The sequence below is a fragment of the Uloborus diversus genome, chromosome 1 (genome assembly GCF_026930045.1).
Source record: "Uloborus diversus isolate 005 chromosome 1, Udiv.v.3.1, whole genome shotgun sequence".
NCBI classification, from domain to species: Eukaryota; Metazoa; Arthropoda; class Arachnida; order Araneae; family Uloboridae; genus Uloborus; species Uloborus diversus.
The window spans coordinates 154,854,798-154,881,112 of NC_072731.1; the positions used below are offsets into that span (position 1 = coordinate 154,854,798).

The 26,315-nt window shown below is 31.9% G+C and overlaps 2 protein-coding genes across 2 annotated transcripts in view; one reads left to right on the plus strand and one right to left on the minus strand.

The window, feature by feature from the left end:
* The window catches only part of LOC129233063 (maestro heat-like repeat-containing protein family member 1), an 80,119-nt gene extending 71,881 nt beyond the window's left edge, over nt 1-8,238 (minus strand). The window contains exons 1-5 of the mRNA XM_054867143.1: nt 8,066-8,238; nt 5,707-5,763; nt 5,483-5,628; nt 4,249-4,380; nt 295-457 (exon numbers count right to left, since the gene is read on the minus strand). Coding sequence (XP_054723118.1) covers nt 295-457; nt 4,249-4,380; nt 5,483-5,628; nt 5,707-5,761 — 496 coding nt within the window. The 5' untranslated portion in view covers nt 5,762-5,763; nt 8,066-8,238. The remainder of the gene's footprint in view (nt 1-294; nt 458-4,248; nt 4,381-5,482; nt 5,629-5,706; nt 5,764-8,065) is intronic.
* Nucleotides 8,239-8,507: 269 nt separating this feature from the next.
* Nucleotides 8,508-25,290, plus strand: LOC129233079 (homocysteine-responsive endoplasmic reticulum-resident ubiquitin-like domain member 2 protein). Its single transcript, XM_054867148.1, has 9 exons — nt 8,508-8,664; nt 9,729-9,863; nt 9,984-10,061; nt 11,623-11,697; nt 12,532-12,674; nt 14,291-14,431; nt 19,459-19,749; nt 22,465-22,600; nt 24,998-25,290. Exons 2-9 carry the CDS (start codon nt 9,738-9,740, stop codon nt 25,166-25,168), a joined length of 1,161 nt encoding a protein of 386 aa, XP_054723123.1. The 5' UTR covers nt 8,508-8,664; nt 9,729-9,737; the 3' UTR covers nt 25,169-25,290.
* Nucleotides 25,291-26,315: the final 1,025 nt, after the last annotated feature.

Sequence of the window (26,315 nt, forward strand, 5' to 3'; positions counted from 1 at the left end):
TGGTTTGAATAAGAATTTAATAAAGGCTTCGTTATGTTATTTTAAAAATCATTGAATTGAAAAAAATCAAGGGAAAAATTACTTATGATCTGCGTTCTTTAAATAATGCTAGAGGATTATAAATTTATAACTTTATAGTCGAATTAAAAAAAGAACTTTTAGAAAACACCCATTGTATGGAGTAGTTGCTAAAAAATATTTGAGTTTTATAAGTACCAAAAAAAGACAATGTCTAATAACAACAAAATTATTCTTAGAGGCAAAATAAATAAACATTTAAGTCATATCTTATACCATTAGCGGATGCAAGATTGGCCATTGTTTGCACAACAAAAAAATGGGGCAAAATTCCAGGCTGAAAGTTAGATAAAAGTTGCTCCATAACTTCATTTTGATACTTCCTTCCTAAGGACACTAAAATTCCACTGGCTAAGTTTTGCCATTCTGGAACAATCTCCTGTTAAAGAAATAAGAAATATTAAACTCTTTCTTTCACATTTACTTTTCTTAAAAATTACATTATACATAAAATAAGTGGAAAAACAAACAGCGGCGGATTTATACTGTCATGAGATGGTAAAGGGCAGTAATTGCTGAAATGAGTTCTTAAGATATTTGAAGAAACGTGTTTTGGATTCCATACTAACAATGGGGGAAATGTTGGAATTTTGTAGTTTTTTATGCTTTATTTTCAACGGAAACTAAATACGTAAGCCTTATACAAAAAAGCCGAAGTATAACAGATGACTAAACTGCAAAATGAATGATTATGAAACATTTGCAGCTACTGTACTTTGCCTTCTTATGGCAGTAAAAATTCGGGGGCCCGTCACATTTTCGTGGTCCCCTCGTAATTGCGACATGGTAAATTGGCCACTGAAAACTATCATCCATGACATGAAATATACAAGTACTAAGGGAAACTATTCAATAGTCAGGGTTACTTTATTTGTATTTAAAAATATAAATTAATACACAATGTGGGCATTACTTCCCACGTCATACACTCTGAAATGAACAGATTACCGTATTACCCTGCATTATCCGGCATGCCGGAAAAAAGCGAGGTTGACCAGCATGCCGGGAAATTCGAATTTTCCACCATGCCGGATAATTAGAGGTTATTTTGCAACAAAACAAAAGAATATCTCCCCATTCAGTTCCAATCAGAAAGCAAACCACTGTAAGGAAAATAATAAATAAATCTCTAAAGTAACTTTTTTTTAATTAAAATGTGTATTGCATATAATATGTGCTTGTTATTTATGGTAGGTCATATTTAATGGATTTAATCATATGGCAATAAAGTAATCAATTCAGAAGCAATCATAGTTACTGCGATTTGTTCATAATACAGTCAAACCCGGCTATAACTAACCCTCAACGGACCGACTTGAGAGATCGCTAGAAGCGGGGGTTCGCTACATCCGATTTTCCAAAAAATAGTCAAAATTTGGTAATATTTTACGATAATAATCATCATAATTGCACAATGACTTAATTAGTAGTTAGGGTAATAAAATGAAGTTTTAGAAATAACTAGTAACTATATTTTAATAAATTATATATAATTTTAATTTGTAAAATTTTACCTTGTTTTTATTTATCAGTAGCATGGAAGAAAGACGTTATTTTCGGTTGAAAACTTTTGGATTTTATATACATATCATCAATTTTTTTCTCAACTACTGCAAAAGAATCCACAATATGTTTGTCAACGTTTTCAGTCGCAAAAAAAAATTGTTCAAAATATTTACAGCTGCTTTTGCAGAAGTAATGGACCCAAGATTTTTTGTTTGATTTATAAACTAGAGAGAGTTTCTTCACATTCTTAAAGCACCTGGGTTTATTAGATTTTCCAATGACCATCAACTTTCGTTTTTCAGAGCCAGTCATGTTAGCACAAATAAGTGGTTATCCGTGTGTTGGAGTGTTTTCTGCAGACACATTTTTCACCTTTTAACTTCAATGTTTGATTTGGAGTCAGCTTATAAAATAAGCCCGCTTCGTCGGCGTTAAAAATATCCTTTTCGTCGTAAATCTCGAATGATGTCCCGCCACACATTCTGCATCCAATCCTTCACATCAGAAGAGCACACACTTGCAGCTTCACCCACAACTTTTCCACTCGTTATGTTGTGCCGTTTCTTGAATCTATCCAACCACCCGTTAGAACAGACAAACCCTTTTTCATTAAAATGTTCGGCAAATTCATTTGCCTTTGCCTGCAGAATGGCTCCCATTATCGGTACATTTCTGTTCCTCTGCTGAGTGAACCACTTAAATAACACTTCGTCTACATTTTCCCTTTCTGCTTTTCGCATTTTTTTTACAGCCGTTTATGTTTCTTTCATAAGCAGAAACAATTGCACCACAGTTCTTCCAAATAGTGGCTACAGTAGATTTTAAGAGCGAAAATTTTTTGCAAAGTGAGGATTGGGTTTCGCCACTTTCTAATTTGCGAATTAATTGCACATTTTCTTCAACAGAAAATGCTTTGCCTTTATTTCCACTGGCCATGATGATTTCTACCTAGTTCACACGATTATCCGCAGTGGAAATTAAACTAAAAATCAGAGCAAACGCACGAGTGACCAATAATCTCATCTTTTGACTAAAACCAGTTGAAAAAATTGAGGGAGCTTGAAAACCGGCTCGTCCCCTCCCCCTTTGATTTTGTAAACAAATCAACAAAAACTACTTATTTATTTAAAATTAAGTATTTCTGCAAAAATTAATACCGTATTTTCCTGCATATTATGTGTTAAAAAGTTTAAAATTAATGAGGTGCGGAATATATGCTGCCACAGATTATTTGTGCTTTTTTTTTCACTCTCTCAACGCCAACATATTGAAACTCAATTTACAGCAGGATTCACAAATAGAGACTGTTCCATAGTCTGTAAAGTTGTTTATTTTACATAGCTTGAATTTTTCTCTTACACAATTCAAACTGTGTAAAATAAAAAACCATGCAATCATAGTATAAGCAGTCTCCATTTGCAAATGTTGACTACTTTGTCTTTAAGTAATTAGCGTACTATGATCACAATTTCAAGAAGAAATCATTATGTTTTAGATTGATTTTGCACAAGATTCGACAGAAACAGAAATAAAATGGGACTTTTTAATAAATATTATTATTATTTTTTTAATTACCGCTGGTAGTTAAAAAAAAATTTCTGCAGAGGCAAAAATTTTCTGCGAACACCATTCGCGCGTTCATCTATATTATGCAAGACTGCGTCCATGGAACAAATTAAAATTGTAAAAGCCAAATTGTTCACATTTGCTTTTAGATTATCAACAAAGAGAGATGCATCACAACTAGGAATGCTTCTTAAAACTTAAGATTTGATGAATTTCGGCTTTTTTAATCAAGTCAAAAGATTGATTGAAACTCTAAGATTCAAACTTCGACACTTATTTTTTTTTTGACATTGGACTTATTTACTATTTTGCCATGTATCTTTTATGCTCTTTCTCGTGAAATTTCAAAACACAATAAGATCATATACAATAGATACCTATGTTTAAAGGTATACAGTAGATGTTTGATTTTATGAATTCTATGCATTATTGCTCTATATAATAATAGTAAAACCTTTAATACAAATTACAATATACATAATAATACTAAACCTAAAATAACTAAATATTTTTAGAATAATAAGTGCATAGAAACTGACCAGAATTATACTTTGAAACGTTTTAAATTTTTGAACTGACGTTTGATACAGTTATTGGTCGCCCATATGTTCAAGTTTTAAGAATGTGATGTTCGTCACGTATGACATATCTCCCATAGACATGTATTTTCCCTTTGATTGCTGCAAAATCGATCCCTCCCCCCTCCACACACACACATCCTTGATTGCTGAAAAATGTTTCATGTTTTTGGAATCCGTTCTATCTCTTGTCATGCACTCTTCTGAGTTTGTAGATAGTTTTGAGTTGTGTTCACAGATACTTTGCATTTACATATCTTTCTATTTCTTCAATATAAGGAAGTCACTGAGGTATTTCTTTTGCCGGAACAATGTTGCAAAATTTTACAATCTGAACCATTTAGTACATCTAAATAGTAAATGCAACTAAAAATAATGAGCTTTTGCATGTAACATACGACAAATTACATAATAAGATAAGGAAGGAAACTTTATTTAGAGTTAACCTTTTCTTTAAGTGTAAGTCTAATAAGAACAAACAATAATAATAATAATAAAAGTATGATGATGGAAAACTTACTTTAGTATTAACCATTTCCTCAAATGCAAGTTTGATAAGATCTTCAGCTACATTTTTCTGAAGAGAATTTAAAGTTTCATTGCAGATTTTTTCAATAACACTTAAAATAATTAACTTGTGCACCAGAGCTAGCTAAAAAGTAAAAGTAAAAAATAATGTTTACTTCATAACAACACATAAATATTAATGTAAAGTTTATTTCGAGCTACACAAAACATGCTCCTAACAAACAGGCCCTAACAACCTAACATTAACACTCACACTTGGCTCTGGTGATATATTGCCAAGTGTTTGCCAAATTATACCAGCACTTGAGTTTGCATTGAAATTAGCAATGATTTTACCCTAAAAAGGTGTAAAAGACCCCATTTGGAACATCTGAATGCAACTAAAAGGGAAGGTGCACAACTAGACCCCACTAGGAGTCTACATACCAAATTTCAACTTTCTAGAACATACCGTTTTTGAGTTATGTGAGATACATACACACATACATATGTACTTCACAAAAAAACTCGTTGTAATACTCTCAGGGATCGTCAAAATGGATACTTTGGGTGTTTATATGTTCTTAGGCATTTAGCCACGTGTGGTCGAGTTGAAAAAAAACTCAATATTCATTCGGGGCGAACAAAATGGTTATTAAAGCCGACTTTTGAGTGAAATTTTTTTTTCGCAAATACAATACTTCTTTTTTTGTAAAAGGAAGTAAAAATAATAGCAAGAATTTTCTCCCTCACTTCAAGGTAAAATGATTGGTTTTGCTACAAAAAATCAAACAAGCAAAATTCAGGGACAATAAATATTAAAAGATGGCTGCCTAAAACTTCCAGGTAAATACAAAAAAAAAAAAAAAAACTCAATAATATGTCAAGTAAAATTGATAGTTTATTCCACTGGAATATTAAATGTTACCTATATTAAGAAACAGTAAAAAATAAGTAGAAATAAAATAATGCAGAAACAAAATCCAAGCTCATCAGCATTTGAATGTTTTACTCAATTTTTTATAGTAACTAATTTTCAATTTAATACTTATCTGAAAAAAAATTTTAATGAGCTCCTGGCATTGTCTCTATCTGTTGAAATTGATATTTATTTTTTAAATATGTATAGGGAATGCAGAAAAAAAATCATCATTCCTCAAAATTATCCAGAATAAGTACTTAAATATAAATACAAAAAAAATGTGCAGCAAAACTCAAGCATAATTTATCATTAGGGTATCACTTACTTTTGGATGTCTGCTTAAATAAGAATGGCAGCTACTCAGAACTAAATTTGGCTGATGCTTGCCAATATTAAAAAGAGATGTTTGAACAGCTTGAGTTACATTATCATTTCTATCAAGGGTGGCATCAATAAGTGCAAAAACTATATCTGAAAAACAAAATTACATTAAAATTTAAGACAAATGGGGGGAAAAGAATCCAATTCAAATTTAAAAGGATCACCTACTATCTATTTGACCACCTGTAGTCTTCAAACTATCTTCTCCAGAATTAGGCATCATAACTAATGAAAATAAATGCATGTTAAAAATTTTCAGAAATGCAGGAATGAAAGTAAAAAATGTATTATTTGTTAAAATAGGCCCCACTCCAGGAATTTAAAAAACTAGTAGCCAGCAGAAACTTCTATTCAGTGATGCTCCCATCTATTTTTCTGAGGCTATACTCCCAGTAATCCACTACGCACAATATGTGTATGCGATCATGCATGTAATGTGTCATTATATGAAAATTTTTGAAGCTTGAGGGTATACACTTTTTGTCAACAAAATGTTTGAGTGTCTACAGCATATATGGAGTATACCCTACGGGAACATCACTGCTTCTAGTACAGTAGAACTTGTTTACAACAAGCATGAGGGAGGGGACCATGATATTTGCTCGTTTTACCGAGTGCTTGTAAAAACGAGTTTGTCGAAAAAATCACGAAAGTTCAAACTTGATTATTACTATTATTATTATTATTTCTGGTTAATTTGCTTTGAACTGACTTATTGTCTCTTTTTTAAGGTTTTTTTGTTCAAGGATTTCACTTTTTTTTATTATCTTCATTAACTTGAATTTCTACTACAATATTATCGGAAGTATACTTCAAAAGTTATAACAATATCATCAACAAATGTAGAATTTTCTAATACTTCTCTACTCCACAAATTAAAAAAAAAAAAAAAAAAAAAAAAAGGTTTTTTTTTTATCTTCAAAGCATTGAAGGAATTCTTCCAATAAAGATTAAGCTGAGCTGGAAGTCAAGAGAAATTTTATGAAATACAAAAAGATTGCTCGATTTGAGCAAGTTAGCTCATTAAAAGCGAGCTATGCTTCCATAGACTTAACATTACCAAATCTTACTGATTTCCTTGCTAAATGGAAGTTCTCGTTAAACCAGGGCTTGTTGCGAGCAAGTTTGACTGTAGCTAGTAGAAATGTTATTTGTAATCAAACTTGGTATAATTGGTAACATTACTGGTACTAATAAAAAACCTTTCTTAGTTTAAACAACAATGACTTAATCCCCAAAATAATAGTACAACAGAAGAGTCTCAAAAATTCAAGTCAGAAACTCCCAAGTTTCAGTTAATTGAATGTTTCAAATGTACTGACATTTTAAGGCACATCTTTAACAGCTAAATATATGAGTTGCATTAAAACTTGAAATATTTTGTTATTGTAAACCTTCCTTAATTACATACCATAAGGTTATACAAAGGTATTGAGAGTAAAGGTGCACAAATCAGCTAAATGATCAGCCATTAGTGATAATATTCTAAGAAGTTTCAGACTTGATTTTGGAGTTAGTAGTTTTCTTTTATGGCCCTATCTGTAAAAACAGACCCTCTCCCCCTTTTGATTTGCTACAAAATCAGAATCCGCCTTTGGTTACAACCAGTGGTGCTGCGTCACTCTAGGTTAGGTACTCTCAAAAAAATTATTTAAAAAAAATGTGTGATTTATAGTTTTTCATTGGCTCTATACTGCTGTATTTCTCTATGGGTAAAGCTATAATTCAGGGCTGCAGAGTCAGAGGAAAAATGTCCGACTCCTCCAGGAAATTTAGAGGCTTTGGCCCCTTCAGGTCCCGAAAATCAGTCAAACTCCACAAGCACTGCCAGAGTTCGACTTGAAGGGAAAATGACAGACTGACAGACTCCGATTCTTGGAATTTTAAACCTTCAACTCTGAGCTTCAAAGCCCTATTATAACCACGCTTTGCTATGCCACTGTCTGGATGCAGGTGTGGTTTTGCTACTGCAGCAGTTAAGAGTAGAGTGAAAGAGCTTAAGGCATGTTGCAGTTGTGGTGCCATCTGTCAGTGTGCTGGAAGACCATCTGCGTTTCAACAAGTAGCTACTGTGTGTGAGGATGTGAAGTAAAGACATCACAGTAGTGAGGAACTTTGTGATGATCCAATGTTTCAACTGCTTGGCCAAAAAAATATCAATTAGCGAAAGACCAAAGCCAGACTACATGATTGGAATCAAAGTGTCACAAATAGATTATTAAAGTCCTCTAATCTAACACAATGCAATAATTTTATCATAGGATTGGTTTTGTAGAAATATATCTGCATAAACAGCAAACTAATGCAAAGTTGCAAAGAAAATTTTACCAGCGAAACTAGTACCATAAAAACGTATTTACGTTTTTAGGGTAGACAAAAATATAAAAACTTCAGTTTTAAACCTGAACAGTTTTACTTAGAATTTATTTTCTTTCAAAAATACTTTATTTTTTACAGCAAACAATACTCATTTGATAACGTTCATCAATACGCGAGTTTGTAAAATAAATTTGCAAGTTACACTCACTTGATCCTAATGAATTTCAACAGCTATATAATATTAATATAATATCTATGTCATTTCTTAAGAGCAAGAAACATTTTCAGAATTTAAAGATGATAAAGCGCTTTTAGCCACAAAATAAGTAACGCATTTATTTCACCGCTACACTTCCAGATGATACACAGACGAAACCGACTGAAGTTGCATTTGTTTTTATCACATGACACCGCCTGACCTACGTCTGCTTGACCTACGTTGCCGTTCTGATAATAAAATTACAAGCGCTATAACAAAAAATTAAAATATGTCACCCAACGCTTGAAATTAGACTTGAAATCGTCACAGCAAAAATTTTGAGTGCAAAGAGTTTAGTCTTCCTGATATAAGATTTAAGTTTGACTTATGCAAGTAGAGTTTGGGATTAGTTACTTGTCGTAGAAAGCGAAAGTTAATTATTTTTAATATTGTTGGCATCAGTTGCAATTGTTGCGATGCTGAAATGAATACAAACAAAAATGTCCGATGATTTAATGGGTGTTGTTCAGCGGTTCTTATGTAAATAAATGGATATGGATAATTACTTTTATTAAACTGACGTAACAACATCCACTTCCAATTTAAAGGTATGTCTTTCTTTTTTAACTTGAATACAGAAGAGAATAAAAAAATCTTATCTGCTCAATGTACAGGTATTTTCTTAAAGAAGAAAAAGCATCTCAAATTTGTATTGATTCGGTATGTAAGAAGTATTAGCAAAGTTAAGCATTGTAGTATGATGCAACTTTGTCCACATTTTACCTAATAACGAACTAAAACTCTTGGTTGCTTGAATTTATATTTCTTCTCTTTCTGTGTAAAATATAAATATCGGATGAAATAGGTATAATTTTAGCATAAAGGCTAACAAAAGTTAAATGAAAATGTAAAAAAAAAACCTTTTGCTCTCTATCAAGTTATAGTTGTCTGCATTGTAGCATGATAATGTTTTTCAATTAGCACAGTATATTTAATGCTGCAACGAGTCTCATTGATACCTATCCCTCTTTCTTTCATCGGGAATTTTCGTTACGCATTTTACTTAAATCTAATTTGTAATACATTAAGTTGTACTGCGAAATATTAGAAGTGTTTATTTTTCAAGGAGTTTATTCTTATTTGGAGTAGTTTGCCTAGCAGCTGTTACTTGCAATATTGCAATGGTATGAATGATTGTCAAAAAGCTCTTGATTTTCATTGGGGATTGATGAATTGACAAGGGTCATTCTGACAGGGCTCTCAGAGCTTGTTTCTCATCATCAGTTTGGTATTTGCCACTTTTTTTGTTATAAGTATCACTGGGCTTTTTTGGATTTTCCTGGAGAGAACCAATCATCTAACATCGTCTTTTTTTTTTACTTTTAAAAAACTTCTTGTACAAAGTTCCAAGCCCTAAGCTACATTTGCGCTTTCAACACTACAATTTTGAAAACATTCCAGGGGAGAGTTCTCTATTTCGTAACATTTTTTAAAGATCCTCTAAAATTAAGCTTTTGAAATCGAAAGTATGCCGAAGGTGAGTTTCTGCATCTCGGCACAAGCAGGGGCAATCGCCCCTCTCTTGTATCTGCCTAAATTTTTTGTAAAAAATTATTTGCAGAAAATTTTTGTTAAATATTTTTAATCAAATCACTTTTACTTTTTGTTGCAGGAAGTCACAATGGAGATTCAACTTGTTATAAAGGCTCCCAACCAAAATATTGATGATCAAGTTGTGATGTGCGACTTAGATTGGACTGTGAAAAGGCTTAAAAATCACTTATCTGAAGTTTATCCTAATAGACCAGTATTGTTTTTTTTATTATTATAATAATATTACAATTCTGAGAAGTTATTGCTTGTATTTTATCTTCTTTTTATGTTGAAATATTTTGATCTTTTCTTCTTTTCTTTACGAATTCATTAGATTGTTCAAGAACAGAAACTTATTTATTCTGGACGCCTTCTGCATGATCATTTGCACTTGAAGGATATATTAAGACACGTAAGTAAAAGATGTTACAAAAGTCAAATCATTGCTACTGTTGGTTACAACCATCGGTTGACTCAAAAGTAACTTGTGAATTATATTTATGAGTTACTCTTGTGATGAAATTAACTATTCTTTCATTATGACGAGTTGTTTTTGCTTCGAATCCAGCTTCAGATAAATACCTCGTTGACACTGACTGATGAAACCGGACTTTCTGTTGCTGAATGAGTTTTAGAAGCTACTCAAGCAGAAGGACTTTCTTAATGTGAAAAATCAGTGCACAGTGATCGCCTTTAAAAGCGCAGCTCTGTTTGATCAATGAGAATCGGATATTATTCTTTTCTCTAAGCCTCTAACTACATTGGCATGAACCTTGCACTTGTGACTAAAAGCATCAATAATTTTTGTGATAATTCATTTAGTTATCACCATTGCAGTTTGTTTCCCAATGATGATCTGTGTATATATTAAAAATGGTATGTATACAACATAAACACATTGGAAGATGAACTGTTTAGTGTCGATCCTACTACTACTACTATATTTTTTTATTACTGCATACTATACGCTACTTGACTTCTTGGCTAAATCTGATTTCCCTGTCTTTTGATTGGTAAAACACTTTCTGTAGACAAAAACTTAAAAATTTGGCTTGTATCCAAGATGTTATATCAAGATATTTTGCTCCAAAAATCGGCTGATTTTTATCTTTCCGAGATTGAAAATTTGCATACTACATGGCAAAAGTCCTTGTCTAAACCTCCCTTTTTAGTGTGTATAAATAACCATTCTATTTTTCTTTAATTTTTTTTCTTTTTTGAATGTGAAAGTTAATTAAAAATAATGGCATCTAAGTGTGCTATTAGATCTAAATCTAGTAAAGATGAGAAAGAAAAATAAAGTTTTTTACAATGAAAGGTAGTCTTTTATTATTATAATAGTATTTTTGTTAAAGTAAGAAAAACATTAAAAAAAACACTGATTTGCCAATTACAACAGACATGTGTCAGCTTTTTTAAATAGGAAATCCAAATATTTATGTTGGAAGTATTATACAGTTTATGAATGATTTAAGACAATTGGAGGGGTGTTTAAAAGTGACTAAAATAATAGTGTATTTTTATCAAAATGTTTATACAAATCCTTTTTTATGCGAAAAATGTTGACTTACACAAGAGATCAAGGAATGCATCCCTCGTTTTAAGTCAAGTTAGTCCGTACATCTTTTCTTTACAATGTTTAACATTTCTGTACATGTTTTTTTTTTTTTTTTTTAAATATCTAAAAAGTCTGAAAAATGCTTCAAAAACTTTTGTCAGAAGAAGTAAAGTTTCGGGAACACCTTAGAAATTCTTTTAAAGCAGTTAGATGAATTAAAAGTTGAATTTGCTTTTTGTTGAAAGAACTTTTTGCTTTTACAGGTGCTAATTTAAATAGAATGGAAAACTATTTCTATTCATTCCAAAAAAAAAAGAGTTGTATATTTGATGATTTTTAGATTTTTTATGCATTTATTGTTATTATTAAGTTGATTTTTCTAACTTTTGAACTGTATTTCATATTTTGCCTTTAGGAAGATGAGCAGTCTCCTGTACATATTCTCCATCTGGTCTGTAGCGGCAAAAATAGTTTCCAGTCATATAGTCAGGTATGCAAAATGCATGTAATGTTTTTTTTAAAAGGTAGCTACTTTGATAATATTTAATCTTAGGTATTAAAATGTGACCATATGTATCTACATATATATGTTCTCTAACTTCTTCAAAATGGCCAGGAGTAGAAGGTTAAACTGGGTACCATAAAATCCTGGATCGCTCAGTTTCATCTTCATAGGATGCTAATTAACAGAAGTAAAGTAAACACCCAAATTATCGGATTATCGGCAGTCAGATTATCCGCGGATCTTTTCACAATTTTTTTTAAAAAACTTATGATAGTTTTATTGTTCACTTTTAGTTTTTTTGTATTTTTTTATATTTAATGTTAGTAGATGCAATGTAGTAATGTTTTTAGCTATAATTTAAATGTATGTGTGAGTGTTATTACTATTTTTTTGTTATTATATACAATAAGTATCGTTTTTTACCTATTATTCGGAATATCCGTGGTTACCGTGACCCCCTATTCTGCAGATAATCAGGAGTTTACTGTATTAATTTAAATCACATTTTTTTCTGCTCTAAATGGCTCTTTCAAGAAATTGTTGTATTAGTTTGAAATTACTACCATTGGGAAATGTTATTTGTTGTTTTTCTCTAGAGCTCAAATTAACTATGAAAGGAGTTATTAACATTTTTAAGCAAGGGAAGCTATATTTCAATGTTTCGTTTTCAATCATCTGTGCCAGATAATAACATGAACAAATAGGTTAATAACATTATCTACTATTTTACATATTACTAGTCCAAACGTTAATAATATTATCTGTCCAATTTTATGATAAGTATTTTTTCTTTTCTCTGTAAATTATCTTTATTTTTAGGTTCCTCATTCTAGTCAAGAAATTACAAATCAGACCACACAAAGATCCCAAGCCATCAATACAAACTCAGGTGATGCAGTTTCTAGAGCTACAGAAGAAAATGAATTACGACACAGGAATGTTCCATCTGTGCCCCAATTAAAGTAATCAAAATTATTTTTATATGAATTTTCAGAAATAGTTTTTTTTTTCTGACATTTAGTAAAAAATAAGGCAGAGTTTCTGAAAATGTATATAAAAAAGAAAACTAAAATGAATATATTATAGACTTATCTATCTGGTTAAAACGATAAAGTTTTGCTATAAAAATTATGTAAGCTGAAACCTTGTATTAGCAATGAACACTGTAAAAGCACTTATTTTTGCAAGCCGTAATTTTTGCAAAAATGATGATATTTGTGATTTTGAAAATTTTTGAATCTGAAAATTTCTCAAATTTTTTGTAAACAGAATGAAAAGTTGCAGGAAAAGAAATCCTATGGCTTAAATTTTCTGAATTACGATGGAATTACAAAATTTACGACATTTAAAACCTTGTGAATGCAAGTACTTTTGTGGTAACCACAGGCATCCCAGCGTTCCTATATTTCTGAAAAAGTTCCTATTTTCCTATAATTCCTATATTTTCCTGAATTTTCAGTTTCGGCTTCCTTTTTTCCCTTTTCCCCCCAATTTTTAGCTACTGCCTTTTCGGCGAGCCCCTCGCATCCGCCATTTTATCTTTCCTTCCGTGTTTCTTCCTGAGCGGCTCATCCACATTCTCCCTCGAGAGCATGAGAGGTTTTTTATGGCCGAGGGATTGGCGAGGGGTGCGCTGAACGAGAGAGCCATACACACTCTTGGGCGAGTGCTTTTACAATCAGTTTTACCCGGCTAAAATTCTTATTTAAATTCAAATTTACGACTGTCTGTTACTGGACCCTTGTCTGTTACAGGTGCTGTTACCCTATTTTAGGTGTGGTAAAGTAACTTAAACTTTTAAGTAATATTATATTTTATAGAATAAGCATCAGATTAAATGATTATTTGAAATTTTAATATTTTATTTCAAGCAAAAGTAGTATTAAAGAAATTCAAATCAATTATTTGCTCTGGATTATTCAGTCTTTTTTTGAGTTCCAAATGAATACTTAATAAGGTTCACCTTTGTAAAAACAAACTCTTAACAAGATTTGTGATCTCAAAATGGAATATAGTAAGCCCTTGGAAAAAGTGTGATATTTCTGTAGTCTTCAATATTTGTTTTCATTTGAAATAACATGAATTCTGTCGATTATATAAAAATTCACAAAATGTTCAAAAGGTGTACTCAGATTGAGCTCCTTATTTTTAGAGGAATGTTCTGTACAAAATCTTTTTTGCATAGTAACCCTTGTATTAAACAGACCTGTCTTTTATAGGAGTCAACTTGGGAAAAGACTGGCCCCCTGCGGTGAGAAATATAGTGTGTTAATGTTCATAAGTGTTTTATTTTGTTGCTTTTTTATATGCTTCAAGTTGGTGGTTTTGTACCCTTTACCACCCCTCCCCCAGAAAATGTTTGTGAAATAACAGGCATTTTTTTAGTCAACCATATGCACAGTGTTATAGAAATGGTTATGTAATTTGAAATTATGTGTTGACCCACATTCAGTATTTTCATCACTTGTTTTGAATATCCTCAGGATTATTGATAGATCAGGTTTCCATCGTAATTATAAACTATAATTTTTTTGTGTTCTGAAACGTGAAATTTAATGTATATTTTTTTCCCCTCTAGCAATCCTTTCCCACCACTGCTGCAACCTGGAACAATACAGCCAGTTGCATTTCCTCAACTACCTAGTGATCCACAGTTTGTTGCTCAAATGGCAGCAATGCAGCAAATGTATGCCTATTACATGGCTCAGTACATGCAAAGGTTTGTAAAAATTGTTTCCACTCCAACTCAATGAACTTCATGGGGGAAAAAAGGTCATTATAAAATGCACATTTTTTTTTTGTTAATTTCAATTATGTTGCCTAGTTTTATCCACTCTTTAGCACATTTCTGTATTTTATTTTGCAAAGAATATATTTTTTCATACATGTACTTGTACCCATATGCATCTTGCGGCATGTTGCATTCAGTTCCAGTCACTTAATTGAAGCAAGTAGTCTAGAAGTGGCTTTATGTTGAATAAATAGCATTAATATTCAATAAGGATTCCTGTAACAATTTTTTTCTTGTGAGGTTACATTATCTCCTTGTGATCATTGTGAAGTCTATCCAGATCCTAATCACGGCATTCCATCTCTTCCAGGGTATGTTTGCTACAACTATAGTGCTCTTCCCTAGACTGGCACTCATTCTCTCATTTGGCACCACTATTGGTGGATTGGCTTTACCATTTAAAAATGTTGGTGCTCAGTCTCCCATCAAGGAGCTCTTTCACTATTTTTAAATTATATGCATACCTGTAACAAATTCTGTAGACAACAGTGGCGGCTCCTCTAGATGTGCACATGAGCACCCAAGGAAGTAGAAATAACTTATTTTAAAAAATATTTAAAATATAATTAAATACACGACCTGATTTTTGTTAATTTCCTAGAAGAGTTGAGTGAAGACTAGATAATATCAAGGCCAAAGGCCCATGTCCACATTTACATAAAGGGAGGGTTTTTAATGCTTCTAAATCTTTACCCGAGGGGAGGAGGGAATTAAATATCTCACAAACTTTAATTTTAATGTAAAATTGCCAATTCTAGTATTGCATTATTATTAGTAGTGTAACTATGGGGTCTAGCACCCCTGGCAAACTATAGATATTGCGCCCCAACCCGCACGGTCGCTCATGCGGGAAGTCACCAGCAAATTTTTTTTTGGAACACTTTGAATAGTCAATTTGACAAATAGGAGGCAGCATTGGGTTTTTTTTTCTTATTTTCTTTTTTAGAATTGTTTTCAATGATACCCAATGTTCCTTCTCAGTAGATGTTATGTATCTGCCTCTCACCCCTCAAAGGATAGTTCTGGCTGTACAAGTGACTGCAGTATATCTTCATTGAGGGGTGCAAGTAGAATCCAATAAAGTTTTCTGAAGATCCACCCCCCTCCCCCATAAAAACTCTTCAAACATGCATACAAAAATCATTGAAAAAAAAAAAACATTTTGAAAGGTTGGGTTTTTTTTTTAGTAAAATTTTTCAGTTTTAGAATGTTGCCAGACCAAAATTTTTGGAAATTTCGGATCAGAAACACCCTTTCTTTCATTTTAAAGCTTCTTTTTAATCAAATTTGCTTTCTGTGCGATGAATTGCAATTAGTATTAAAAACTATTCACATATTCTTTTATAATTCAGCTTGTATATCAGGTTTTATATTCTGAAATGATGTTTAATAAACTAAACAGAAAAGAGCTTATTGCAGATACTAACATTATGAAACACAATCACTAATGCATCTTCATAGTAGCGACATATGCCAAATCCATCTTAACCTCCTGAAGCAGTATTAGCGCAGTTAAGGCTTTGTGACAAATCATTGAGCTATTGTTCCACCATACGTTTTCCAAACTATTATTCCAGTTGGTAAAGCTCTAACAGTCGCAAATTGCAAAAAACCTTCAGAAAAAAGTTTTATTTTTTTAAAGGAAGCGCTGCACACAAACTTTCACATGAGAACTAATAAAAGTCAAACATACAATTTCTTCTTTTGTTTTATTATTTTTGCCCCAATGGAGGGGGTTTACCCCCCCCCCCCCATCTTGGACATGGCTCTGATCAGGTCTGTAATGTCTGAGCAAAATAAGACTCCAACTCCTTTCCCCAAACCAATCCAACTCTGACTCTTACTTAGTAGTCAATAAGACAATCCTGATTAAAAACATAAAAATTGCAAAATTTATAATAGTATTATTTAATGATTTTGAGATCTTCAATGCCCCAGGGAGTCAGTTTATGTATATATTAATGCATTTAATAATGCTTATTGAGTTGCTTTTCACCATAATAACGCTTTCGTTCAATAACCATCCCTGTAAATCAATGCAGTGCTTTTACATTTCATGCCTTTCACACCTGCAACAGAATTGTCACAACAGCAACCCAGGGTTGAATATTTGTAAAAAAAAAAAAAAAATTACATGGCAATGAATTTTTTTCTTCGGATAAGAGCTAATAAATTGTTGCTTAATTTAAAAACTAAAATTGGATCTTCGCATTACAAAGTAAAAGTGCATCTTTTTTATGCCATGACCGCAACACTTCCAAATTACTATTTTTAATGTACAAAATATTGTTAAAAAAAATGATACTTTATATGAAGATGCATAAAGGTTTCTTGTGTTAATATATGTCGAAATTAAACCGAAAGTTTAAAATTCCTGGATTAACCGGCACATATTTTTGTGAAAATGTTACAACCGCAACTATGAATCGAGCATATAATATTAAATGTTGTTATGTACAAATCTTGTTGTAAATAACGTGCGTAGAATAGATGAAGAGTACAGTGAAACCTCCCTTAACGGACACTCCCGAATAACGGACACCTCTAATTAACGGACATTTTTGCAAGTCCCAGTCCCTCAATATAGGCCGTTCCATGTAATTCACTCTGAATAACGGACACTCCGAATAATGGACAGTTATTTCACAGAAAATTTCCCTTGCGATCGTAGCACTTCCCTTTTTTTTTTCTTTTCACAGAATATCTTAGTATCTGCTTGCCTTACTTACAAAGCTTTTCATCCTCCACAACTGATATTCCACCCCCCTCCCCCCGCACCTGTCATTTCCTTATCACTGTTTCTTGGAATTAAAAGGGTGGTAATTGGCAGAGGCAGCGATTGGGGCTTAAAAGTTGGGGCAGAAAAAAAAAAGAACTTAAAGGCATGGTACTTTATGCGGGCAGCAAAAAATGAAAAAGGAAAAAAAAGTCATAATTTTGTAACGGCTAGTTTTGAGAGTATTGAAGCTGAAAACTGATGTCAGTCTAACAATTAACGTACGTTTTTCTTAAGATTTTAATGAATTTTGTACACAACAACTATTCAAAAGTTAAGATAAAAAAGAGGAAACTGGGCGCTTTTTCTAACTGGGGCTCTCGGGAGATGCAATTGAGCAGACCGGCACAGGTAGTAGTCGACTTTATGGCGCCGTGGTTTCGTTGGGTTGTTTAATTTTTAGACATGAAAAAGATTTGCCCATATTCAAGGTCATATTGAAAACTGTCAATCATGCAATAGTGATACTCGAGATAAAATAAATAAATTAACCATAAAAAGTTTTTTTTTTTTGGGGGGGGGGGGGTTGCTCCGCCGAATCGCCGCCGTTGGTAATGCAAAAAAGAGATGTCAAACTGTTTTAACTGATTACTTTAATTGATTAAATGCTTTTTAAGACAAGTGTGTGCTGTCAGTATACCTTTATTAAGAAAAAACAGATTAATTACGCTTGATGTAAAATGTAGTAAACCTTTCACAATTGTTTCGATTGTGTTCTACAAAGGAAACAACAGCCCACTTTGAAAAAGGTAAATTAAGTAGTTCCTCCTAATAGCGGACACCTCCCAATAACGGACAAAACTTCTAGTCCCTTGACTGTCCGCTATTCGGAGGTTTCACTGTATAACTACACTACTTGCTATGTTTTAAGATGTTTGAGAAAATGAATGTTTTTTTGAGTGATAAAAACCAACAATACTGTATTCAATTGTTTTACAATGTAGCTAGAGATTTAAAGAAGAATAAGCATATTGTCATTGGCATCTCGAAATTTTCTTAGAGCTTTTCAAAGTTATTATTAATTGCTGCATTGCCCGGCGTTACACGGTCTATCTCAAAAATAAAAATTGCGTCAAGTCACATATGTTCAGCAATCAGGCATAAAACAAAGTAAAATTTCCCATTCTATGTGTAGAAAAGAGCAATGTTCTGATTCAAAATTTGAATTTAAACCTCTTAGATTTTTTTTAAATCCAATAACTTCAATCATCTTTAGATATTAACCTGCATCAGGTGTTATCTTTCCATGTTGACATGGTCATTAGAATGATGATTCTTCAATGAATTTGCATATGTGTTGATGAATTATGTTCTGAAAATTTCAGAAAAGTATTTAAATAGACTAAAAGGAACTCTAAAGCTAACATACATCAAATTAACAGAGTTTTGCCAATCTATTGTGTCCCACAAAAGCAGTTAAAACTGGCAGAAACGCTGTGAATTTTTTAAGAAAAACATGAAAACTAAATCCATTATTCTTTTTGTATAAATTAAAAAAAGTTTTCACACGTTTTTCCACAAATAACTATGATTTCAAAATAGACGATATTCTATTAAGAAAGATAACTCTCTTTTTTTATATAAATTTTACATACTTGTATTTTGTTACCTTTCTTCACGAAAATATTGTCTGCTGCGAATCAGAAATTTAACTTAATTTATTTTCAATTCCGTGTCCAGAAACTACAGAGGATACTTTAAAAAAAAAGATAAGCCTTGATTTAGAATATGGAATCAACTTTAAATGAAGAATTAGGGAGTGATCTAGTTATCCCTCAAACTACAAGTAAAGTACATATTGTGCAGCTTTTAAGGGGCTTTAAAATGCTACAAAAATCAAACAAATGTTTTTTTTTTTTTTTTTATGAGTTACATATTAATGATTTTCTTTAAAATTGGAATAAAAATCTTGTCATAGGTACTTTTTTCTTGGGTGAAAGGTAGCCTATGTTCAATTCTATACCCTTGACAATGTATATGCATGTTTATTTCATGTGTTTAGCAATGTATTTCATGATGGTGGGATGAGTAGTTAATATGTGAAAGAATTACGAACAAACATTCTCACTTTTGCATTTTGCATTTATAATATTAGTAAGGATTTCTGTGATTTGAATTTCACTTTTCAATTTTGCAACTTCTTATTAAATTTTAACGTTCCTCTTCTTTTACATTACAGCACAAATCCTGGTTTGTTTAGTAGTAATCCTACTTTTCCCAATGTTCCGAGTTTTCAACCTCAGCAAATAAATCCTGGTTACATTCCTGATGACCAAGGGCAGAGACCAGAAAATCAAAGGGTGAATGCCCAAGGAGCACATGTGGAGGAAAATGAAGAAATGGGAAACAGAGATTGGTTGGATCACCTCTTTGTTTGTTGTCGCTATTTGATATTATTCAGTATCATTTACTTTTATTCTACTCCTGAAAGGCTCATGATTGTTGTTGTTTTTGCCATCATAGCATTTTTGTAAGTATTTGCTTAAATAATTTATCTACTTTTTAATTAAAGTCGCAAACTTTTGTTCAAACCAGGGAGCCATACAAATGTGTAATAAGGGAAAAAAATCTAAATCCGTAGCATTTGAAGGAGCGTAGGGAAACCAGTTTTTTTTTTTTTTTGACCCAAAAATCATTGCTCTTGTCCCCATTACATAAATATTAGGTCTTAAAGTCAGGAGCCACTTTAAGAAAAATGGCAAAATTCACCAAGAAATGGAAGGTTCTTTAAATAGCAATATGTCAATAACTTTGAATGTTAATGAAGCTACAACCAGGGCTGCAGAGTTAGAAGGAAAATGCCTGACTCTGATTCCTGGATTTTGAGACTTCCGACTCCAACTCCAACTATTTCTCTTTCTATTTCCCCTCTTCATGGGGGGAGAATAAAATGAAGGGGAACCCCCCACCCCACCCCCGCCCTGAACAGACATTGAAGTTTTAATTCCATTTATAAAGTTTTTGCACTTTTGCACCAAAACTTATTTTAATTTTCCGTCTCCTCAAAATTTTCTATCCAAGCTACGAGCAGTGACTTGCCCCCACTTCTGTTTTAAATCCGGCGCTGCATTTTTTGTTGCTTAGCTGGTGCTTGGAATCAGAACCTACGGTTTTCAGAATTGTTTGCTTTTTAAGGGTCAATTAGTCAGTGTAAAGCTATTGTTTACATGTAAATCGTTAATTCTAAGTAATAGCATCCTTTTTTTGGAAGCAAGATTCTTTTTATTAAATTGTTTATATTGGTTTTAATTTTTATTAAGTACTTATTTTGCAACATTTTATTCTTATAAATTCTTACTGAAACCAAAGTATGTTTAAACGTATTTGGATACCAATGTGTTTTTCTATTTACGAGCATCAATTTCGTGTTCTTACATTTCAATCAGTGTCATTTAGTTTTTAAGGACAAATTTTCTTTTCATCAAAGTAAAAAATATATTGTTTTTATTTGAAAGTGACAACTTCAAATTAAAAATGAACTTATACTTAGAAAATATTAGGCAACAATCCCATTTCCTAACAGCAGCTGGTAGTTAAAAAAAGTTATAAAAATAAGCAAATTAGATGTTCTTTGCCCAGGCAGCTATTACAGAAAGTTCAATAAACAATCAAGCCAACTAGTTGCCAATGACAGCTATTTTCTTATTAGTGGAACCTTTGTACCTGTAATAGTCGTCAGTTTTTTAAAAAATGTAAGGGAAGTTGGTAAAAACTAAAGAACAAAAGAAGGTCAGAGTTGGCATGTTTTCTAAGGACTCCGACTCCTTTACCCCAGATCAGTCAGATTCTGATTCCACAGCCCTGGCTCCAATGACTGTTTAAGTGATCATTTCTAGCTAAATTTATCAGCTTTCTTTAAAATGTTGCCCAACTTTAAGATCCTTATAGTTTGATAGCAAGAGGATGAAGACAACTAATTTATATGTCAAAAAACATGTTTAACTATGCTGCATTAATTAATTTTTTTCCCATTATTACACTGACGTATGGTTTCCTGGTAAAGATTCTAGTAAATGTCATTGAACACATTTTCGTGTATATTTATAGTTAGTACATTTTAAAAAGCAATGAAAAGTCCTTGGTGGAAAAAAAAACAGTTTATTTTCAAATGCATGAAAACCTTGACAATTTTGAAAGTAATAGTCCTTGAATTTTAAGATTTATATCTAATACTGAGATGAGAAATTGGCCAAACTCAATGGAGCCGCCTGGCTCAGGGGAAAACAATTTTTCCGGCAGTGGACTGTATTGTAAGATTTGATGACTGCATTGATGAGTCGTTGATGAAAACAAACAATTTAATTTATTTACAAGTTAGGCATAAAAATAATAACAAGAATAGGATACGTTTATATCCTTGCAAGATAAGATTGGGAACAAGAGCCCTACGGCTGCATTCTCTAACGTCCCAACAGCTTTTAAATGAGGTTCGGTTTCAAAAGCTCCTCTCTGACAACGGGGGCTTTAGGGTTGCTTGGCGAAGCCAAGACCCCATGCGTTGCTTTTCATCACTCGCAGATGCACAGAGGCATAAACATTTAGTTTAGTGCTAAAATCTGCAACACGAAATCCTCTTTTACTCTAAACTGCAGCAAAAACAATCTTTTTCCTCATTGGTAGGAACTCAAAAGTATTCATTTTTGCTTGTTATATAATCCTAACTGCAATTTGTTGACTTTTTTTAAGACTATGCTTTGAAGTTCAAGAGCATAGGTAATTATGGAGAAAAAAAATCTATTTTCTGCTTACCAGCTATATATTTTTAGTTTGAAAATAGGCAGAATTCTCTTGTAGCTTTGATCTCAGTTCAATTTGTCAGGTTATGTTGCAACTACCAAAAGAGTAGAATTGTATTGAATACACATGGCTTGTATGCTTTCTTAAAAACTACTTTTAGTTTTCAAGTACTATGGTCACTTTTAGTTTGTAACGTCTATTTATCTTTATTTTCATCAGCGTTATTTACCTTCGTGTAAAATGTACTGTATAAACCATAATTCTGCTGTAGATTTGTCCCTTATCTTTATTAAATTATAAGATAAAGTTGTTATTTTAAGGCTTATTGTAACTTCTTCTATTTTTTGCTTTTATGAGTTAAGATATAAAATTAATGTAGTGGTTTTTTCTTCAGATTTTCTTTTCTTTTTTTTTTTTTTTTTTTCAAATTCCATAAAAATATTTTCAGGTATCATGAAGGTTGGTTTGTTAGGAGGCCAAATCCTGCAGTTCAGGTAGAAGTACAAATTGGACAAAGAAACCGACCAAATGTTGATCCTAATGCTAATAATCCCGCAAATGTACCAGACCTGATTACAAATGAGGTGAGATGATTTTTATTTTAGTAGACGTTAATGTGTTTTGAAAAGTATTAATACAACATTTTCCTCAAAATGTGCACAATACAACGTTGATCTGATGAAACTAGAGATATTGAGTTTTTGTTTTAATGAACTAGTACTCTGATCCATAGGAAAAAAATAATGCAAAAATTCTTTCAGGTATACTGCCGTGGGTAGGTAAAAAAAAAAGCAGTAACTGCAGATTTTTCATTTTTTATTTTTTTGCCATCTGTTGTACATTAACTTTATTGTACAATCTTTATTTTTTGGTTTTCACTGGAAAAAAAGCACGAAAAAACTTCTAATTCCAACATTTCCCTATTGTTAGTATTGAATCCAACACACATTTCTTCAAATATCTCAAAAACTCATTTCTGCAGATACTGCCGTTTGCCTGCCCATGGCAGTATACCTACATAATAATAGAAAAGATTGTTTTTTTTTAGACTTTCTGACTGTTAGTTTTTTTTTTTTTTTGTGAGTTCTGAAGTATTCTAAAAAATGGCAAAAAGTAAAAATTTGGTACTTACAAAAATTCATTTTTCTCAACTTTTGTTAGAGCTAGAGTGTCGTACTAGGTGTCCTTTTAAAGCTCTTTGAATAGGCTTTCATGTGATACGTCACTTGGCAAGGTTATTTGAGTTTAATATTTCAAAGTCATAAAAATCATTGCTTGACCTTGAATATTTTCGAAAGTAAATTTTTTAGAAACCTGGAAAAAATATATTTTTTGCTTACTGACGTGGTGTTTATGTATTGAATATTTCAGAATTGGACTGCAATGGAATCTTACTGAAACTTAATAATTGAACATTTCAATGGCTTGGAATAATGCAAATTTTCCTGCTATGCGATTGGTAATTGATGAGTATGGTAAAACACCAGTATTAGCCAGTGTTATCATGAATTACCATTATTAGTTTAGTTACCATTAATCAAAATTAGGGGAATTAATGGAACAGCAACAGCTTTTCTTTGTCACGTATTATTGCAAAAGTTAGTGAGAGGACATGGGTGGAACTTTTAAAGTACTTACTTGCAGATAGAGCTAATGATCAAACGACTGCTGGTAACCTGGTTATGACTCCACGACACCAGGGCAAATGAAAAATTAAGTCAAAACATTTTCAGCACAATACCATTTTTCAGCAAAAACAAAAAGTGACAGAAACATGGGGAAAATGATAGTAAGATACTGTTCTATTATTCTATTGAACAAGAATCTGGTAGAAGTGAAAGCATTTACCATTTCAAAAAAATTAAACCTTGCTATCTTTCGTGCATGCACTGGGAAAAAGTAATTGCTTTAAATATCCATATTTTATCAAATTTTAAACATTTTAATTTCAATTTCACTATTGTACTTATCATGTATGAAGCAAATGTTTCTGAAAGTTCGGTAAGCTTTGATCGAAAACTTTGTGTATTATGAGCCATAAACCTTGAAGTAAAATTCGTAGTTTTGAAAGAAATTCTTATATGTTCGTGAATATGAGCGATACTTTCTCAAAAATATCTAAAACAATTGTACATAGTAAGCTAACTAATTTCTGAAATTTACAGCTTGTTCTCAGCTGTTTACAATGAATGATGATCAAAAACCAGTTTTATTTTCCTCAATTTGTTGCTGATAACCGAAAGGTAAGGGTGGCATAACTTTTATTTGAAAATGGCAGCTGGAGCATACCTTTTATGTGAAAGAAGTTACAAAGCAATTGGTCTCTCTTTTCTTAAAAAATCCTGGAAAATGTGAATTTTTAAAAAGTGTCCTTGAAATATTTTTGGTCATATAGTGTATAACTAAATTTCATGATCGATATTAGTATAGTAATTAGTCCAAAAAGAAAAAACAAGCAGATATTTCAATGCTTGATGATTCTTTTAGTTCTGCAGAGAGCTGGGGTGTTAAGATAGAAACTGCGAAGAAGATAATATTTTTATATCAAAAGGTTTATGATTAGAGCTAAACTGAACCATTTAATAAACTTAAGAGGAAGAAAATATTTAATTGAAAAAGAGGAAGAATATCAAAATTTGTAAATGGGAAATTTTCATATTCTTTCTAACTTTCGAATGGCAAATTTTCATATTCTTGCTCTTTTTTTTTTTACTATACACCAAAGGTTTCCAAAGTGAGTACCGTAGCAAATTGAGAAAAATTGGGAACCCCTGCTATAGACCATCTCTTATTGAAATTGTTATACTGTTAAAGACTCCAATTTGGCCTTGGAGCAAATTTTTGTTGCCCTATTTCTTTAATAACTGTTACATTTTTAACAGTGATTATTAATTTCAGTTATTTCAGGTGACTAATGCATTCTATTGTTTTGTTATTATTATTATGGTATTCAGAATCAGTATTACTTTTCTTTTCTTCAGGATGTACAAGATGCTCATGAGTTGGAAGCTGCAATGGATGGAGATGACCCTCCCCATGTTCAAAATCCAGATGTTGCCAATAACAATCAAATATTTTCCCCCCTGACTTTTCTTACTGCCTTTTTTTCCTCTCTCATACCTGAACCTCCTCCTGCTGTAAACATAAACTGAAATTGATGTGTTACTTGCTTTTGTTATATTTTAGGGATGGATGTAATATTTGAAGTGTTATCAGTTGTGTAAATTTATACAATGGCCAGTAATTACATAGAATAATATATTGTTTTGTTTTACTTTTCTGGTGTTTTTTCTTTGTGGTTTTTCACTTTATTGCAATTCATCAGTATGCTGTCTCAATTAAAATACAGGGTGGGGACAGATCAGGGAAAAGTCAGGGAACTTTATCACTCAGGAAAAAATCAGGGAAATATCAGGGAATATTGAAAAAATAACAAAAATTCAGGGAAAATTGATCAAATGAAGAAAAAATTTTTTCTTTGCAAAATGAAGTTCTTTAGTTCCCTACAAATTTTCACCAATTATTTGTTGGATTAAAATTGAATTTTGACTGAAAATCAAATTTGTTTTTTGCCATGGTATTATTCGCTGTCACTTCAGATTACACGCAGGGGTTTTTTTTTTTTTTTTCAGACTTCAAAACTCTTTTATTTTAAAACCATATACATGTATATTTTGAAATTATTACTAATTGTTTTTTTCATTTCAATGTTGTTTGTTACTAAAGTAATGTATGATTTTTTTTCGACAACTGATGAAATCATTTGAAATTGAGCTGTGTAAATAAGTAAATATATTTTTATTATTTTTTAATAGTTAAAATGCTGTATCCATTCATTAAAACCTAAGTTCTTGATTAGGGAACAGCTCAATGTGACTAGTTGTTGGAAGATTTCAATCTGTTTTACATAAATATGTCTATTCTGCCCGGTGCAGGTAAAGGGTAATAACAGCAGTTCTTTTTTTGCATTGGTTTACGCTGAAAAATAGGCACAAAAAAAAGTCTTAATTCTAACATTTTCCTATTGTTAGTACTGAATCCACTACACATTTCTTCAAATATCTCAAAAACTAATGTCTGCAGAATGCAGATACTACTGTTTACCTGCAAACGGCAGTATTATTTACGTAAGTCAAACTACATTACTTCTATACTTTAACTATCACTTGTTATTCTTGCAGCAACAATTATACTGCTTGAAAATTCAGTTCAAGATTATTTCCTTTTAAATTTTTTAGTTTTATCATGATTAGATATGTCTTTAAGAGTGGTTTTAATAATTTCTTACAATTCTTATTT